A 19719-nucleotide genomic window follows, 5' to 3' on the forward strand; every position below is an offset into this window, starting at 1 on the left:
AAAGATAAATGATATGATAGTCGATTGAAAGATTTGTCATAAAACAGGATTCCATGCACTAATATAATAGTATGATATGATTAGTGAGTGAGACATTAAAAATAATAATAGGGTGGATGCATCGAAGGTATATGAAAGATAATGATGCTAATGCCAATGAGGCCGTTAAAGGCTCAACTTCCCTGGGGGGCGGTTCGACGTTTGCATTCTCCATTGGCCCTAGCATTGATACTAACCTTCTTATGGCCTAATCTAACCTTTTGTAATCACCCACTCCTTGGACCCCAATTAAATCGGTCAAATCAAAATGTGAATCTTATTTTGTTTGATAACATGTATTATACCACAAGTTGATATCTCAACCTCGAATCACTATTAATTAAAGAACGTTGGATGTATAAAGTAATTTTAAAACATGAGATTCAAAATATTATTGTGTTTTATAAATAAGCATTGAGTGATGCAATTTTCTAATACATAATAATATTTTTCAAATATATCCCTTTTTTTTTTTTTTTTTTTTGTTAATACAAGAAGAAAAACATATACTAGACCTGAGATAGGTGGGATAAGTTATCCCAGATTCTGGGTTTTCTACAACCTATTGATTGTAATGCAATCCTGCTACCTATATTTAAGATGTTACAATATTCAGGCATTTCAATTGGGGGGTTGTTTGGATTAGATACTATGGAAATGAGGTCTGGAATTGACTCTATCGGCCAAGTTTTGTGAGGGATTGGTAAATATTCCTTGATTTGCTCCAGGTTGACCCATATAGAATCAATTTGAATAGCATTTTGTTGTGCCTTTTTCATTCCACGTACTATTCCTTTGAGAACTGAGTTAATAATTGTGCCACCATAGAACTCGCCACTCCAGCAGTAGATCAATTGACCGTGATGCACCACACCCCAACAGTACCCAACCTCTTGAGCAAGAGGATGTTTTGCACCTGCACAAAAGATTACCGTAAGTCCTTGTGGTATGTTTCTCTGAAGAATTAGATAAAGAGTATCCATATTTTCTGTACTCCTATATGTGGAAGCTGGAGCATTCTGCCATTCCGGCGGATTAAGCTGTAACGCAGCTCGCCAATAGTTAATATAATTTATGACCTTAAGGGGGTTAGGTTGTTCATTTCTGAACATGACGACATTACGCATCTGCCAAATACTATAACAAGTTATAAGTAATATGGAAAAGATCCACCTTAAGGTTGGTCTAGCATTATGTGAGTTATAGAATAAATCCACACAAAAATCTTTAATGCTAGAGAAAGGTAACCGATCCGTAATTAACCCTAGTGGTCCTGTCGCCCAAATTCTTCGTGTCCATTCACAAGCGAAAAAGAGATGCCAACTTGATTCGTTGCCTCCACCACAAAGCACACAGCAATCTGAATTCGGAATCCAATTGGCGAGAACCGCATTAACTGGGATTCCTGCATGAAACAGACGCCAAAAAAAAATAATAAATTTCGGAGGGATTTTGAGTTTCCATAAAAAGGACCACCATCTTTTATACCTGTTCAAATGTGCAAAATCGATAGAGGTTAACAACAACTGATGATAAGCCAATTTAGTAGTCAGTCGCGGAACAGAAGAAAAACTTAATTGCCAAGAGTCAGGTTCAGATGTCAACACAATATTGTTAATAGCAGAGGATGAAAGAGGACAAAATGTCATTGAGATTTCATAAGCAAAACGATCTCTCACTCGCACAATTTCTGCTAGAGTTGATTCACGAGAAGCAAACAACATATTAAACTCACCTACTCCTTTGTCAGAAGTAGTTAACACCCATGGGTCAAACCAAAATGAGGTATCATTCCCCATTCCCACTTTCCTAACCACCAAGTTCCTTAGAGAACAAAGTACAGAACATATGCTATTCCATACAATTGATCCAGCTTTGATTTGTACCCTGGGATCAAAAATGGATGTTCGGGGGAAATACTTTGCTTTAAAGCACTGTGCCCAGATGTTGGACCTTTCAGTTAAAAGTCTCCACCCCTGTTTGATGAGAAGGGCTCTATTTATAAGTTCCAGCCTCTTAAATCCCAGTCCTCCCAAATCCTTAGGTAAGCAACATCTGTCCCAAGAAATGAGAGAGAAATTTTTACCTTTATCAGATTTACCTAGCCAGAACCTCTGGCATATCGAATCCATGGACCTGCAGACCTTCTTGGGGAATAACATATATTGCATATGATAAATAGGCACCGCTTGCAGCACGGATTGGATCAATACAGATCTCCCCGCATAAGAAAGTGAATGAGCCTTCCAACTTGCTAATTTAGAGTTCATCTTAAGCAAGACTGGGCACAAACTATTAGATTTTTGCCTTCCATGGAATAAAGAACTACCCAAATAGGAGGAAGACTTACTCATCTCCTTCATACCTAGAATATTGAGGATTTTTTCCTTTGTAGGAGGAGGAGTATTCTTGCTGAAGTAAGCTTCACTCTTCTCCATATTAATCATCTGTCCTGTCATAGTCCCAAACATGTCTAGCACAGTCCTGATTACACAAATATCATCTAAAGAAGCACGACAAAAGATAAAAATATCATCAGCAAAAAAGAGATGAGTAATTTCAGGGGCAGATCTGACAATTTTTATACCCTTAAAAGCATTTTCAGATTTAAATGCCCCAAGAAGTCTGGATAGAGTTTCCATAATGAGGAGAAAAAGATATGGGCTCAAGGGCAACCTTGACGTAGCCCTCGCGACCCAGAAAAGTATGAGTAAGGGGAACCATTGAGCTTGATGGAAAAAGAAGTGGTGGAGATTAATCCATTAATCAATTCACAAAACTTAGAGTCAAAGCCAAGACATTTTAAAACCTTTAGGCTTTTGACATGTCCAACTTGAGTGCAACAAATCCCTGTTTGGCCCTAGAGGTCTTCATGTAGTGGAAAACTTCATGAGCTAACATGATATTATCAGTGATTTGTCTCCCAGGTACAAAGGCTCCCTGGAGAGGAGAAATGAAGTCATGTAGGAAAGGCTTGATTCGGAGGGCTAGAATTTTGGCAATGATTTTATAAGAAACATTACACAGGCTAATAGGCCGAAAGTCAGACACTGAGACAGCCTTATCAGATTTTGGAATGAAACATAAAAGAGTATGGTTAGTACCAGGGGGAGCATAGCATTAGCGAAAAAATTTGAAGTAAACTGTACAATGTCAGATTGAAGAAGGTCCCAGAAGTGTTGGAAAAAACAAGCTTGATATCCATCAAAACTCGGAGCTTTAGAAGCCCCAATGGAGAAGGTGCCCTGTTAAACTTCATCTAATGAAGGGCAAGAGGAGAAAATAGCATTCTGCATAAGAGAGGGTACCGGTGGAAAAATCATATCAAAGAGGGGAGATATATTTGGATTGCTGGATGTAAACAGGTCCTGCATATAACGAGCAAAGCAGTTAGCAATACTAGCAGGATCATAAATGAAATCATCACCAAATTTAATAAATTCAATTTTTCGTTTTTTCCTTAGTACTCTGGCTACTTGATGGTAGAAATGTGTGTTTCTATCCCCATCCTGAATGTACTGGTTCCTTGATTTTTGAAACCAGAATGCTTCTTGTGCATCATAAATCCATCGTAGCCAGCTCATCTTTTGATGATACAGGTCCCAATTAGGATGGGGGCAATGCTCCATCGCAAATAATTCTAGCTCAATTCTTTCACACAAGCTGTTAACATTACCAAACTGAGCAGCATTCCATCCTCTAAGAAAATTTGAGAGGGAAGCCAGCTTGGAAGAGAGATTCGTATGACCAAGTCCCTTCCAAGCATCACCTACTGCATTCAAGAAGCTGGGGTGAGCCTGCCAAGCAAATTGGTAATGAAAGAGTTTTCTCCCAGATTTAAATGAGCCATTAGTGTTCAAAAGAAGAGGAGAATGGTCAGAACTAATGGCAGGCAAAATTTTTACAGTGAGATTAGGAAAGCAGGCCAGAAAATCATGAGAGGCCAAAGTTCTATCCAGCAAGTTCCGAGTAAGATTCGGAGGCTTCTTGTGGTTAGACCATGTATATTTTGGTCCCTGTCCCATTATTTCGGTGACTTGGAAATCAGTGATGATCCTGGTTAAGTATGGTAATGCTGGAGATGGTTTAAAAGGGCCTCCACATTTATCCTCAGGAGATAATAGTTCATTTAGATCACCGCAAATGATAAAGGGTTTGGGAATAGAAGACAAGTGATTGGCAAGATCGATCCACACTTGTTTGCTTAGGGGGTATTGAGGCGGAGCATAGATGAAAATGATGACCTAGCTAGAATTATAGTCATTCACTTGGAACGCCGCAAAATGATTAGTTGAGAATAGAAGAGAAGGAGCTTGTGGTAGAGAAGAAAGAACCCAGAATCCCCCTTGGTAACCCTTAGAACCCGTACTTGGAACCATATGCAGTGATTGATAAAGTTTCAAAACCCCCCGGAAACGAAGTTGAATAGTGTTCAAGTTCTTGCATTTAGGTTCGCAGATAAAAATAAGATCAGGATGATATTTTCTACACATTTTCTCCAATCGTGTTAACGTGAATTTACCATTAATACCACGAACATTCCAACTTAAAGCAAGCATTGTAACTAATTTTTCCTCCCGCTTCTCAACAAAACAGACCCAAATCCACAAATTGGATAAGAACCACAAAACACTTGAGAGATACCACAGACTAGCAAAAAGGATGATAACAAGTACAACAAGATTAAAGGAAGAACGCATTAAGGCTACCGTTGCAAACCTGAAGGAATAGACAGCCAACAATCAAGAAAGTTAGAATAAACGCAGACAAAGAGTAATTAGGGAGCGGAATTAATGAGTTTGCGAACAAAGTTAAAAAAGCGAGCGCAGAAGTCAAAAACAAAAACCGCAAAGATATCAAGAAACAAAAACCGCAGGGGTCACCTGGTTGTCCATCAGGGTCTGATCTTGTGCTGGTGCTTGATAAAATGTGTTGGAGAATGGATGAAGCATACTCTGGTTGGCTCTATCATAGATCCTCAACAGGATAGCATCTTTCATCGAGTTCAGAAGATAATCAGGATTAAGAGAGTTAGAGAGTAGTGAAGAAACAAAAGATTGGAACGAGTCCATAGGATCAAAGGGTTGGACCAGATTATCAGACAGCCTTAACCGCTTGCGACTAGGGTTTCCTGGGTCGTCCTTCCAATTCGCATTGGTTTCAGAGCTTTCCTCCACATTCACAGCATGCACCTTCGTATCCTGGCAACCCCCTTTGGCATTCGGATTATTGTAGTACACATGGTAAATATTAACAGTCTGGGCCCCCTCAACGATCTCACGTTCCACAAAGGCACCACATTTAGTAGGTTCGCAGTGTAGAGTGGATTTTTCATCCTCAACAACTTTTCCTTTGCCCTTCTGCTTGTCTCTAGATGAGATGTCTTCAGTAAACAGAGATCGAAGAGTCTGTCCTTCAGAAAAGACATCACCAGCTTTCTCTTCAGACTTTAGTTTCGTAGGACATTCATCATCACAGTCCATTTCCATAGGGAGTAATTCCTCCGACTCCAGTGAGAAAATAGCAGAGTTCATAACCGGTTTGCGATTACCATCTTTCAGATTAGAGATTTTGATTGTTTTGAGCTCCAAAAATTTCTCTAAGGCTTTTGTAGAGAAGATCTTAGAAGAACCCGAGAGTAAAGGCCGGGTTTTCGCCTTAACAAATGAACCAGCCAGCGGAATATCTATATTAGGTAGACCATCCTGCGATTTCTTATGGGGGCAGGAATGGTCACCGTGAGAAAGACATCCACATCTTGAGCACAACATCTTGATTTCAGAAAGGCATTTGACTTGGAAAGCTTCGCCCTTGGTGTTGTGGATTGAAACTTGCATTTCAACCGGCATATTTAGGTCATACATGACCTTAACACGAGCAGCATCAGGAGGGAGGCCCAGAGCTTTGAGATTTAATTGGATGTCCATCACTTTCCCAAGACACGACGCCGCAACAGACAGCAGCTTTTCATTGTAACAGTCTTCCCGAACATTATGGAGTTGAATCCAAAGTGCCAAAGGAGGTGCCAAATCACCATCAGAGAATTTGTCAGGAAACAGGATCAACGCGAGATGTAAGAGGCTGGATTCCATCCACCAGGGAGCACACGAAAGAGTTCTGTTGCGATGTTCTTCCGAAATGAACTCAGCAGCTAGCAGGATCTTGTTATAACAGACAATGTAAGTCACTCCACCATTTTCCCATAGGCGGGCTAAGCGTTCTACCATCTCAGCAACAGGAGGGGCTTTATAACCAATCAAGCGGCCAAACAGAACTCGTTTACTCCTTTTATGTGGTAAGTGCCTTGTAACCGATCCATCGATCACCACCACGCCATTACCTGAGAAGCGCCAGTAAGCAGCGTCCACTTCTTTCACAGCATCATCTCCGTTCAGGTGAACCCTGTTCTTCAAGGGTGAGCTTCCCAGAATGCCAGAGGAAGAGGCTTTGTGAAGAGAACCATGCGGTGAGTAGGATGACCCAGGACGCCCCATTGAGGATAGTACAAGCAAGCCGCAGAGGCGAGAAAGACGATATAAAAGAGAAAGACAACCTCTCAACGAGAGGAATGGAAGAAGAATAGAGAAAAGAAAAGAAAACGGAAGAGGACAAGAAAGTGTTTCGATCTCTGTGAAAAACGCACAAGAGACAAACAGAAAGAGATATTTAGAGAAAAGAAGCACCTAGAAGTGGTAAGGAAATCACTGATAAAGCCAAAACGAGAACAGGATAAAGGTAACGTGGAGAGTCCAGAAGCAAGCGCTCCTTAAAAGGAGGAGACAAGATAGAGGGAATTAATAAGGCATCCTGCCTGGTGGTTGGAAGAAATGAATAAAGACTTGATGAAAGAGTTGACAAATAAAGCACAAGAGTTAAATAAGATATGAGAACCCTGCCAAAGTCGGCTACCATCCTCTTCCACATTTAATCAGCATCATCACAAGATCTCCCCATCAGTACAACCAGGCGAGCTCCTTAAACGCTAGAGGAAAAGGAAGCAGATAAGACACGAAACCCCAAAATAGAAGAGGAGAAGAGATGATGTGGATCCATTTTCCTATGAGATTGAGATGAATGGGAACATGAGAGAGCGGTAGGGAATTGTTGTTGTGAATGTTCCACAAGTGAATATATCCCTTTGTAAGTGTCTTTTCTTCTCCTACTTAAAAAAAAAATTCTACTTGTTTTAACAATTTTAAAACAATCTTAGTTTTTGAACATTTCTATTGAAGTATGCGTTTTGTTGATTAGTTAGTGAGTACTACTTTTGGACATTTTCTGTAAATAGTTACCTTTGAAGTGCATGCCATTTACAACTAGAATTCGTTTTATCTTGGAGGTAAGACGTCATGATTAACCTGGTCTCTAGATCAAAGGAGTGTTCAAATACTTTAAAGAGGCTATTTTTTCGTACAGCTTGATTTGCGTGCGTGCTTATGTTGGTAGATATATAATTATTAGTGTTGTAATCTTATATTTTTTGCACATACTTTATTTCCTGAATAAAATGTTAAAATTCTAAACCTTCAAAATAGAATTACTTGTTGTCAAGGAGGGGTTATTGTTGGCAGCTGTGTGTCAATGTGTGGAGGCTGATTCGCAAGAGATTGTCTTATGTCATTCCACTAATAGGGTGTTGCATGGAAGAACTAGTAGAATTTACAATTAGATCGATAAAGAGGTCAAAGGGTTGTAGAGAGACCGCTCACCCCTTTAGAAATGCGAGGTAACCCCTAATTGAATGTTGAAGGTGACATCCAGAATGTGAAACTCCTTGACATTCCTTCCAAACACCCCATTTGAATTAGGAGATCCTTAAGGTGAATCATCTAGACTCTGTCTCTATTTAGTTTTCTCTTTGCTTTGAATCTTTGATCTTATTTATGTGCCTAAAAATAAATCCATATGTTTACATTCCTTATAATTTATTCTATTACATTTACTATACCTTTTATGTTTGAGAAAATTTGTTAGATACTCCAAAATAGAGACTTAAAACACTTACATCCCTTTTAAAAGCATTCATTCCCTTTTATGTTAGAATGATTACGTGAAGAGCAATACACCCTTTCATTATTCATAAAAGAGTTATGACTAAAACTTAAAACACCATAGCAGCGGCTTTGTTCCTTCTTCGATGACGGTAGGTATTCACTGACAGAGGAGCAGATCTGGCTACCTTCACTGGGATCGAAAGCGGGATGGAAATAGTAATTTTCTCCAGCACATTGATGGTATTTTTCTTTGAGGGAATATCAATTGAACTTCTGATATCATGAGGAGACATAACTTTGACACAGTTCAAGCACGCTAAATCAGCCACTGGGAGACAGTTTTCAGCAGATCGAGCAGCGAGAGAGCCATCAGGAGTAGCATGTTGGAGGAAAGCAAACGAACAGTCTTTCGAGTCATAGTCGAACGAGGAGCAGAGTGCATAGCGGGAAGGGATCCAATCGTAGACTATGACCTGGTTATACTTGAGAACCAAGTCATCGGCAATGGTGATGAGCGACGGGAGGTCCTTGGATGCAGAGAAGTCTACGCATATTCTTGCATATGATAGACGAGACATGTTGAGGGTTCTCGCATCAGTTCAAATAGGTTTTCCAAGAGCAGAGCCAATACGGCTCAGGCAGTCTAAATTCCAGAACTCGAGGGAGATCAGGTAATTTGATCTATAGTGGAAGAGAATTGAAGTCGACCTTGCGGAGACGAAGCGATGGAGTCCATGTTTTGAGGAACAATGCAATTTCCCCACAAACTAGGGAGTCCCTTCATGAGCACGGGAACGACAGTCAGGAGAATCAAACTTGAACAGAAAGATTCCGGCATCAATGAGGTGAATGTCCAATATACCTTCAGCTTTCCATTGTTTTGTGGAGTGATCTGATGTCCCCACACACCAAAGGATATTCCCACACGCCCAATATCCCAATAACTCCCACAGCAGCAATATAACTTCCATCAATATAAAATCCGGTCCTAGTTAAAATTAAAAAATAAAAATCAGCTGCTAATGTTTAAAAAGGAAAACACTATTTGGTCCCAATTTAGATCTCCAACATTCCCCTATTAGAATATACTGCTATTCAAAAGAAATATGCAACAACCTGACCGTTCAATCCAAATAATACCCCCTCTAACCCCCATTTGACCAAGGGTTCCTAGTTTCCCTCAACTGACCCTAGAAAGTTGGGAGACCATAGAATGAGCTGAAACTCTGAATGGTCCTTCATTAGGACCTACAATCCTTATTGGCAAAACCACATTTCTGATTAGCGCCTAAACCCTAGACAAACCCCTTAATGCACCAAATCAAAATTCCCTTGTTTGGTTCTGTTTTTCTAATTTCCTGGCAGCATTGGCCCATATTTGGAGCCCTCACTCATGGATACATCAGAGGAAGTTTCCATGTTTGGAACCTGCAACCTTAGCCGTTACACAAAGGCTCGCCCCACTAAAAAGGTTTCTTTTGCATTTGGTTATAATATTTTCCAACTTGATTGGTGAGTCAGTTTCACACTTGATGACTTAATACTCTCATGTGGAATAGATCACCTTAGATACAATATCAAAGACCAAATATAGACAATCCATTGTGCAATTATATTTCCATGCATATAATCCTACCATTATACCTTGCATCTACAAATAATGAAGTTGCAGCAAAAGAAATCGGGGCAGAAAAATGTACAACTAACTAATTATTTCAAATCTCCCTCATCAACCAACAGATGACACCTCAGTAGCTGGAGAACACCATATTATGCCAAGCTGGACAGCAATCTGGAGAAGGTGTAAAGCCATTTGAGCACCATCAATCCTTTCTGTTTTCTACCCAGTTTTGTGTTGCATTGAGAAAGGAAGGTGGGAATCTGTCATGACAAATGGAGAAAGAAAAGAATAAAGGTAAGGCCCATCAAAAAACTGATTTGGATATCTTACTTCTAGATCCAACATCCCTTTACAGCTGCATGGGTAGACAACAATTTGTCTTGTGACAAACTCATAAGTGCTTTCAAGCCAGAAGCAGTGTGATGTCCCTCCCCTTCCTCCCCCCCCCCTCCCCCCCCCCCTCCCCTCTCCTTCTCTTCTTTCTCCTTCCCCCCCTTCCTCCTTTCCTTTCTTCCTCTCCCTCTCCCCCTCCCCCCCCCCCCCCCCCCCCCCCCCCCCCCCCCCCTCCCCCGCCCCTCCCCCCCTCCCCCCCCCCCCCCCTCCCCCCCCCGGTTCCCCCCTTCCTCCCCCCTCCTCCCCCCCTCTTTCCTTTTCTTTCCTCCTCCTCTCCTCCCCCTTCTCTTTTCCCTCTCTTCCCCCCCTCCTTCCCCCCCCCCCCTCTTCCTTCTTCCCTCCCTCTCCCCCCCCCCTTCCCTCCCCCTCCTTCCCTTTTCCCCTCCCCTTCCCCCCTTCCCCCCTCTCCTTTCCCTCCCCTCCTCCCCCCCCTCCCCCTCCCCCCTCCCCTTTTTTTCTCCCTCCTTTCCCCCCCTCCCCCCCCCTTCCCCCCTTTTTCCCCCCCCCTCCCCCCCCCCCCCCCCCCTCTCCCCCTCCTTCCCCCCCCCCCCCCCCCCCTTCCCCCCCCCTTCCCCCTCTTCTCCCCCCCCCCCTCCCCTCCTCCCCCCCTCCCTTCTCCTTCCTCCCCCCCCTCCCCCCCCCTCCCCCCCCCCCTCCCCCCCCCTCCCCCCTTTTTCCCTTCCCCCCCCCTCCCCCCCCCCCCCTCCTCCCCCCCTCTCTTTTTTTTTTTTTTTTTTTTTTTCTTTTTTCTCTTTCCTGCCCCTCTCCCCCTTCTTCCCTCCTCCTCCCCCCCCCCCCCTCCCCCCCCCCCCCCAAGAATGCAACGGTAGGGGAGTGTTCTACAAGAGAAAAGGGAAGAAAAACCAACCAATATGTGTCTGTCTGTACACACTGCAAATGCATTGTATAACTTTAGCGTGTTTCAAAATTATTTGAAATTTCTCAGTCGAGGTTTTGGGATAGAGACCTAGGAAAAGAAAAACAATATAAGTAAACAAGGAGAAAAAAGAAAAAGGACAGAGACAAAAACATTTTTCTTCAAGTAGTCTATTATATATTTTTCTTTCCCCTCCCAAACCTTCTTCATGACCATTACCACAGAAAGGAGCTTCATATGAAGCCCATCCTTCAGCACTCCATTTGATGACACAACTCCTTTCCTCTCTATCTATAAACACCCCCCTTCCACGGGGTCGGTAATCTCCCTCGCATTATAACCGGATTTGTCTATTTCCTGAACTTTCTTGAAATATAAAAGGACCGCAGTTACTTGTAATTTATAGCTAGAAGAGAAAGCAATAATAGTTTGTGACTGCACCAATGTTTAAGAAAATGCAATATTTGTAGCCATGCTTCGGTGAAGATCATGTGGGAAGAAAAGGCACAGAAACAGCAAAGACAACAAGAAGAATGAACAAACCAATGTAGTAGGACAATCGCTGAGATTTCAAATCAAAAGTAACTCAAAAAGCTAACAGGGATCTAACCTGAGGCTTGCTGATGATAGATTTACAGGACAGCAAGCATAATCACCATTTTTTATTTTATCTTTTTGGCTTCTCCCACACGGCAGACAGAGAGAATAGTGGATGAATCTTACCATGATATCCTCCTGTGTCGCACCTCGAACTACATCTGTGGATACTGAAGGGGGTTGAAATGACTCCCTTTGCAATGCACGTTCAGTAATTTGTCCTCCTCTAGAGCTTTATGCACTGGTATGAGTGAAGGGAGGGAGGAATGGAAGGTTATTTGGAACCTGTTAATGAAGTATCCCAAAGGGCCCAAACGTCATTTTTAAAACATGAAGCACCTCCAATGTTACTTTCTCAAGTTTAATTTACTCTTTTTCTTGTTTCTTCCCCAGGGCATTTACAAGACTACAAAATAAAATAAAATAAATTTTAAAAGACCTAGCGGACTCTTTACTAAACCTAAAAGACCTCAACTGAAATAAGAAACAAATTGGGATTCTGTAATCAGATTAGAAATCCAACTAAAACACTAATAAATGAAAAGAAACCTAAATGGAGAAAATACCCCCAGAGGGGTGTATTCCTGTGGCTTCAGCTCGGCCTCTTTTTGCTGTTCACATGAAGAAGTTACTAATTTAGGGATGCTAAATTAGTAACTTGTAGATACACTTGTAGCAGATCCTGAAACAGGCCCATGTCAAACCAACAAAGAACCAGACCAAGTAAACTCAGCTCTGGACCTGATTTAAGCCTGTATTCCCAAGGAAATATTTCCGCTAAAACCTCTGACTCACCTCATGAAACTCCTACATTGAATTAGTAGATCATAGACATACTCAAAGGTTGTAGTGATGCTACTAATTACAGTTGATATCCCATATGCCATAGGCCCATAACTATCATACACTCTCAGATAGTTTATGCTTCTATGGTGTAGTTCAAGAATATCCTAAAAGGTGTTGTACCAATTGATTCCTGGACAACTAATTGGAGAAGAAAGGTGATAGGAACCTCCTAGCGACCCAGCAGAATAAGGAAGACCCAAGTAGAATACAGAAAGAAAGCAAGCAATACCCTGGTTATGATGGTGCCAATGGCCGAATACTATGCCCTCAGCCAAAGGCTGCCCAAACACACACATATTAACTGATGCCTCTCCTCACATTTACCCCTTATAACCCCACCAAGTGCAGACATTTATGGTAATCAACCCCCTCTCCCCTTCATGTGTCCTGCTCCATGGCCCTACCAAAAGGCCTTGTAGAATCTTCTATATCATTGAAAAGAATACATTTTGGCTTTCGTTCAAATCTCTCCCATTCTCAAAGCCGCAAGGCACAGCAATAATATTACACAGCAAGAGGTCCCAAGATAACTATGTGCTCCTAATGTTGTTTAGTGTACCAAGAGGATAGGTTCCAAATCTCCGGTGCCGTCTCCTGCCGTGTGCTTCTTCCTGCCAATGGTTGGTGGTACATACTCTAGGGTGTAGAGAGCTTGCAGCCCAATGCTTTCAAAGTCTCACTTACGTTTCAGCTATTCAAGGACCACGTTTGGGAATATCTTTGCTTGCTTTGAGATGGTCGAGGGCAGCCGGTCTCGCAAAAGACTGTTGAAATTTTGCAGTCATGTTGGGGAGGAAAACAGAAGTGTTGCGACTAGCACTGTCCTAGGAAAAAAAAACCCCCGTAGTATAAGAATGCAAGAAATGAAGCCTTTAAGATTTCCCTTTAAAAAACCCTGATAAGCATGCATTTACCATTATTTATTTGATTTAATTCCCCATACTTATTTAATTAAAGAGAGCTAATTGAGTATTTTTGTGTATTTTTCAGGAATAAGGTGATTTTGGATATTAGAGATAATATGGAGTAAAGTTGGCAAATATATTAGATATTGGTGGATTTTAAATCATGGCATTCAATCTTGCTGCCCAAGAAATCATGAAAAGTGAGATCTTAGCCAAATTGGAAACAGGTGGAGGTCTAAGGAATAAAATTGGTAATAAATCTGAAAATCGGGTAAACAGACCTACCTTCAGTATTTTGGGCATATCTCTCACGTACGAGCTTGGATTGCAGTGATTCAAGATGTTGTGGAACGATATTGAAAATATCTACAACTTTCTAGTTTTGAGTTTTTCCAAAATCCGAACGAATAAAGGTCGAATCTATGGTTAAAGAGAGGGGATTCATTATGTGCGGGACGGCGAATGCGGCTCTCATCTCTCTCATTGCTGAAGAAGAAGACCACATCTCTCTCTCTCTCTCCTTATGTTTCATCTTTATTTTTCTTATGAACTTTGTGATAATGAGTAGCTAGTTCCTTTTCTTTGGGATGTAGATGAACCATGCTTATTTCATTAATTTGATTGTTCTATCTCTTCTAGTTGATTGTGTTTGAGTTTGGCCAAAGATGTTCTATAAGTCAGCGAACTAAGTGTGCCAAGCTTCCGCGAAGGACGATAGTCTTGCGAAGATAGGGCATATCTAGGAAGACCATCCCTAATTTACTTTGAAGAGTAGAGTTATATCGGTTAGGGAAAAGCATTGGGGATTCGAAATCCCAAAGATCTTCACATATTCATAGTTTAAGTTTTTGCATTAATTAATAGATTTAGTTTAAATTTAGTTTTGTTAAATTCAATCTTAGTAACCTAGCCTTTTAGTTCCCCATAGTTCGACCTCGTACTTTCTGCTTGCTAGATTAGTATAGGATTTTATTTTTGATTGGTTAGCGACACGATCAAACCCTCAGGTACGTTGAATTTGATTTGCACGTGCTCAGAGTTTGGGGAAAAGATCCAACCTTGAATTTTCAAGTGCAATGGAGGAAATATCTCTTCTGCAACAGCGTGAAAAGTTCCCTGGGCAGATTTCTGGCAAAGTTAGAATGCAAAGAACGTAGTCTTTGAAGCTACCACCATGCTATTTTTCTGTCATCCGCAGTGCGATTCTTCTTGTACAACCGCATGAAAAGATAGCAAGCAGATTTCTAACAAAGTGAGAAAGAGAAGAATGTAGTCTTAAAATACGCAGGCAAGACAAGGACAACGTGCTCGAAATCTGTCATCATACTATCATGGGCATCTCCGGTGCCATCTCCTGCCGTGTGCTTCTTCCTGCCAATGGTTGGTGGTACATACACTAGGGCGTAGAGAGCTTGCAACCCAATGCTTCCAAAGTCTAACTTACCTTGAACCTAATCAGGGACCGCGTTTGGGATGATCTTTGCTTGCTTTGAGATGGTCGAGGGCAGCTGCTGTTGCAAAAGACTGTTGAAATTTTGCAGTCATATGAGGGAGGGAAACACAAGTGTTGCGACCAGCACTATCCTTGAAAAAGAACTCCCATAGTATAAGAATGCTAGAAATGAAGCCTTTAAAATCCCGATACATAATGATCATACACCACTTTCCGGAGTTCCCTCCTTTTCTGGTCTTCTTCCTTGCTGTTTCTTTTTCTCCTTATTTTCTTGGCCTCTTCTCTCTACGCTATCCTTCTCCCCCCTTTTCCTTTCTCCTTTTCCTCTCTTCTTGGCCTCTTTTTTTTTTTTGCTTTGTTGTCTTTTTTTTCCTCTTTTTGTCCTTCTTGATCTTTTTTCCTTTTTTTCTCTTTTTTCGCTTTTCTTTTTCTTTTCCCTCCTTTTTTTTCCCTTCCTTCCCTCTATCCTTTCTTTTTTGTTTTTTTCCTTTCTTTTCTTTTTCCTTTTCTCCTTCCTGTTTCTGCGTCCTTCCTCCTTTTTCCTCGTCTTTTCCTTTTCTTTCTGGCTTTTTTTCTCTCTTTCTGTTTTTCTTCTCGTCTTTTTCTTTTCTTTCTCCCTCCCTTTTCTTTCTCTTCTTCCTCCCCCTCTTTTTCTTGTTTCTTTTCTCTTTCTTTTCCCCTTTTTCTGTTTTTTTTTTTCTTTCTCTTTTTTTCTTCTCTTTTTTTTTTCTTTCCTGTTTTCTCCTCCCCTCTTTTTCTTTCTTTTTCTTTCCCTCCCTCCTTTTTGTTCTCTTTCTCTTCTTTTTCTTTTGTTTCCTTGGGTTTTCCTTTTTCTCTTTTTCTTCTTCTCCTTTTTTCTGCTCCTCTGTTTTTTCCTTGTTTTGTGTGCTGTCTGGTCCGGCTCGCCACCTTCGCCTGGTGGCTTTCCCCCTTTTGCGTGACTCCCTTCCCTCCTCCTGGGCGGTTCTCCTTTCGTGCTGTTGCTTTCTCCCTTCCGGTCTCGCCTCCTCCCCCCGTTTTCCGTCTTCTGTTCGTCCCCTCTGTTTTGGGGGTTTTTTCTTCTGGCTGCTGGTCCCCTGTGTTCCTTTCCCTGTATGTGCTGATATGAAGCCTTTAATATTTCCCTTTAAAGAACCCTCAGGTACGTTGAATTTGATTTGCACGTGCTCAAAGATTGTGCAAAAGATCCAACCTCGAATTTTCTAGTGCAATGGAGGAAGCATCTCTTGTGCAACAGCGTGAAAAGTTCTTGGGTAGATTTCTGGCAAAGTTAGAATGCGAAGAACGTAGTCTTTCAATCTGCCACCATCCTAACTCGGGCATCTCCGATGCTGACTCCCGCAGTGTGATTCTTCTTGCCAACGGTTGCTGGTATGTACTCAAGTGTTTAAAGAGCTTGCAGGGCAATGCTTTCATAGTGCTACTTACCATGCAGCTAATGTGGGACAAGGTTTGGGAAGGTCTCCGCTTACTTTTAGACGGTTAAGGGCAGCCGCTCTTGTAAAGGACAACTAAAATTGAAGAAGGTCAATTCTTAAATAATCTATTCACCTCCAAAGGAAGCCATGACTTCGGTTCCTCCAGACTTCAAAAAATTTTTTCAACTCAACTTGCAATTTGTAGCCTTAAATTGAGAAACAAATAGGACTAAGACTAGGAAACCTAATTAACGTCAAATTAACATTCTAATAAAAATTAGGACTCTAACTTGACAAACAACTAGTCACATAAAAAAATAACTCCACCATAATTTACTCTGGAGAAATCTATACTAGGCCCCTAAGATTATATATGACTTCTAGTTAAAGATCTACTCAAACTAGGGGATCCTAACACAGCAAGAAATCACACCTAAATAAGGACTCGACAATAACTCGCAACACACTAATCAAACAAGAAAATAAAAATAAACAGAGTCTCATCAACGAACAAAAATCTATGGGACCTAGGACACCACCAATAATGCAAAATTATATTAAAATAAAAAAGAAAACGTAACTCAGGGATCCTAGCGTTTGGAGAAGTAACCTTAAGCCTTGTGGAGTCATAGCAAATTGTTTACATTTATTTCCTCCTTCTTGAAGCGTTCATTTCCTGAAGACTGTAGCTATCATTTGATTTTAATGAATCCTTCCGAGATCTTCGGTGTGAACTCGTTCTCAAATATCGTTGTCATGTGGGGAGAGAAACACTGTTGCGTCTGGCACAATCCCAGAAAACAAACTCTTGTAGCATAAGAATGCTAGAAATGAAGCCTTGAAGCTTTCTCTTTAAAGAACCCGGAGGTATGTTGAATTTGATATGCTAGCTCAAAGTTAGTAGAAAAGATTAAACCTATAAGTGTTTTAGTGCATAGAGGAAACATCTATTGTGCAACAGCGTGAAAAGTTAGTAGGCAGATTTCTAGCAAGGTGAGAACGAAAAGAATGTAGTCTTTAAATACGTAGGCAAGACAAGGACAACGTGCTCGAAATTTGTCATCATTCTATCATGGGCATCTCCGGTGACGTCTCCTGTCGTGTGCTTCTTCCTGCCGATGGTTGGTGGTACATACTCTAGGGCGTAGAGAGCTTGCAGCCCAATGCTTTCAAAATCTCACTTACGTTTCAGCTAATCAAGGACCGCGTTTGGGAATATCTTCGCTTGCTTTGAGATGGTCGAGGGCACAGCTGCTCTTGCAAAAGACTATTGAAATTTTGCAATCATTTGGGAGAGGAAAACAGAAGTGTTGCGACCAACACAGTCCAAGGAGAAGAAACTCCCATAGTATAAGAACGCAAGAAATGAAGCCTTTAAGATTTCCCTTTAAAGAACCCTTAGGTACGTTGAATTTGATTTGCACGTGCTAAGAGTTTGTGGAAAGGATCCAACCTTGAATTCTCAAGTTCAATGAAGGAAATATCTCTTGTGCAACAGCGTTAAAAGTTCCTGGGCAGATTTCTGGCAAAGAAAGACTGCGAAGAACGTAGTCTTTGAATCTGCCACCATGCTGTCTTGGGTATTTTCGGTGCTGACTCCCGCAGTGTGATTCTTCTTGCCGACCGTTGGTGGTATGTACTCTAGCGTTTAGAGAGCTTGCAGGGCAATGCTTTCGTAGTGCTCCTTACCTTGCAGCTAATGTGGGACAAGGTTTCAGAAGGTCTCCTCTTACTTTCAGATGGTTAAGGGCAGCCGCTCTTGTAAAAGACTACTAAAATTGAAGAAGGTCAACTCTTAAATCATCTATTCGCCTCCAAAAGAAGCCATGCCATTGGTTCCTCCAGACTTCAAAAAAAATTTTTTCAACTCAACTTGGAATTTGTAGCCTTAAATTGAAAAACAAATAGAACTAAGACTAGGAAACCTAATTAACTTCAAATTAACATTCTAATAAAAATTAGGACTCAAACTTGACAAACAACCACTCACCAAAAATAAGAACGCCACCATAATTTACTGTGGAGAAATCTATACTCGGCCCCTAAGATTAAATATGACCTCTAGTTAAAGAATCACTCAAACTAGGGGGTCACATAACACAACAAGAAATCAAACCTAAATAAGGACACGACAATAACTCCCAACACACTAATCAAACAAGAAAATAAAAATAGATAGAGTCTCATCAACGAACAAAAATCTAAGGGACCCAGACCAAGGACACCACCAATAATGCAAAATTATATTAAAATAAAAAAAAAAAAAACCTAAGTCAGGGATCCTAGCATTCGATGAAGTAACCATAAGCCTTGTGGAGCCATAACAAACTGTTTACATTTATTTCCTCCTTCTTGAAGTGTTCATCTCCTGAAGACTGTGGCTATCATTTGATTTTAATGAATCCTCCCGAGATCTTCGGTGTGAACTCGTCCTCGAATATCGATGTCACCGGGGAGAGAAAAACAAGTGTTGCGTCCGGCATGATCCCAAAAAACAAATTCCTGTAGCATAAGAATGCTAGAAATGAAGCCTTGAAGTTTTCTCTTTAAAGAACCCTGAGGTATGTTGAATTCGATATGCTCGTGCTCAAAGTTTGTAAAAAAGATTAAGTCTAGAATTTTTTAGTGCAGTGGAGGAAACATCTATTGTGCAACAGCGTGAAAAGTTAGGAGGCAGATTTCTTGCAAAGTGAGAAAGAGAAGAATGTAGTCTTTGAATACGGAGGCAAGACAAAGAAAAAGTGCTTGAAATCTGTCATCATACGATCATGGGCATCTCCGGTGCCGTCTCCTTCCAAGTGGTTCATCCTGTCGATGGTTGGTGGTACGTACTCTAGGGCGTAGAGAGCTTGCAGCCCAATGCTTTCAAAGTCTAACTTACCTTGCAACTAATTAGGGACCGCGTTTGGGATGATCTTCACATGCTTTGAGATGGTCGAGGGCAGCTGCTCTTTCAAAAGATTGTTGAAATTTTGCAGTCATGTGGGGGAGGGAAACACAAGCGTTGCGACCAGCACTCTCCTAGAAAAAAAACATCCTGTAGTATAAGAATTCTAGAAATGAAGCCTTATAAGATTTCCCTTTAAAGAACCCTCCGGTAGGTTGAATTTGATGTGCGTGTGCTCAAAGATTGTGGAAAAGATCCAACCTCGAATTTTCTAGTGCAATGGAGGAAGCATCCCTTGTGCAACAGCGTGAAAAGTTCCTGGGCAGATTTCTGGCAAAGTTAGAATGCGAAGAATGTAGTCTTTCAATCTGCCACCATGCTATCTTGGGCGTCTCCAGTGGTCTCCCCTGCAGTGTGATTCTTCTTGCCGACGGTTGGTGGTACGTACTCTAGCGTTTAGTGAGCTTGCAAGGCAATGCTTTCGTAGTGCTACTTACCATGCAACTAATCTGGGACAAAGTTTGGGATGGTCTACGCTTACTTTGAGATGGTTAACGGCAGCCACTCTTGTAAAGGACTGCTAAAATTGAAGAAGGTCAACTCTTAAATCATCTATTCACCTCGAAAGGAAGCCATGACTTTGGTTCCTCCAGACTTCAAATTTTTTCAACTCAACTTGCAATTTGTAG

At 41.3% G+C, this 19719-nt stretch overlaps 2 protein-coding genes across 4 annotated transcripts; both read right to left on the reverse strand.

The window, feature by feature from the left end:
- Window positions 1-288: 288 nt before the first annotated feature.
- Window positions 289-19712, reverse strand: LOC149013732 (uncharacterized). 3 transcript variants are annotated; one of them, XM_089159382.1, is made up of 4 exons: window positions 17516-19712; window positions 11144-14900; window positions 10916-11014; window positions 289-9914 (listed from the first exon to the last, which is right to left on the reverse strand). In XM_089159382.1, exon 4 carries the CDS (start codon window positions 2679-2681, stop codon window positions 549-551), a length of 2133 nt encoding a protein of 710 aa, XP_089015508.1. In that variant the 5' UTR covers window positions 2682-9914; window positions 10916-11014; window positions 11144-14900; window positions 17516-19712; the 3' UTR covers window positions 289-548. The 3 variants fall into 3 exon arrangements, with proteins under 3 accessions (XP_089015508.1, XP_089015507.1, XP_089015509.1); XM_089159381.1 differs by having other exon boundaries at window positions 10916-14900; XM_089159383.1 differs by having other exon boundaries at window positions 2684-9914; window positions 10916-14900.
- Window positions 3288-4064, reverse strand: LOC149013733 (uncharacterized). The gene has a single exon (XM_089157744.1). It carries the CDS (start codon window positions 4062-4064, stop codon window positions 3288-3290), a length of 777 nt encoding a protein of 258 aa, XP_089013870.1.
- Window positions 19713-19719: the final 7 nt, after the last annotated feature.

Source organism: Hakea prostrata, chromosome 6, assembly GCF_041222555.1.
Source record: "Hakea prostrata isolate BN-2017 chromosome 6, UWA_Hpros_2, whole genome shotgun sequence".
NCBI lineage: Eukaryota > Viridiplantae > Streptophyta > Magnoliopsida > Proteales > Proteaceae > Hakea > Hakea prostrata.

Bases quoted from the DNA above. Each gene is read 5' to 3' on its own strand.
- LOC149013732 (XM_089159382.1), bottom strand. From the start codon at position 2,681: ATGGAAACTCTATCCAGACTTCTTGGGGCATTTAAATCTGAAAATGCT.
- LOC149013733 (XM_089157744.1), bottom strand. From the start codon at position 4,064: ATGGGACAGGGACCAAAATATACATGGTCTAACCACAAGAAGCCTCCG.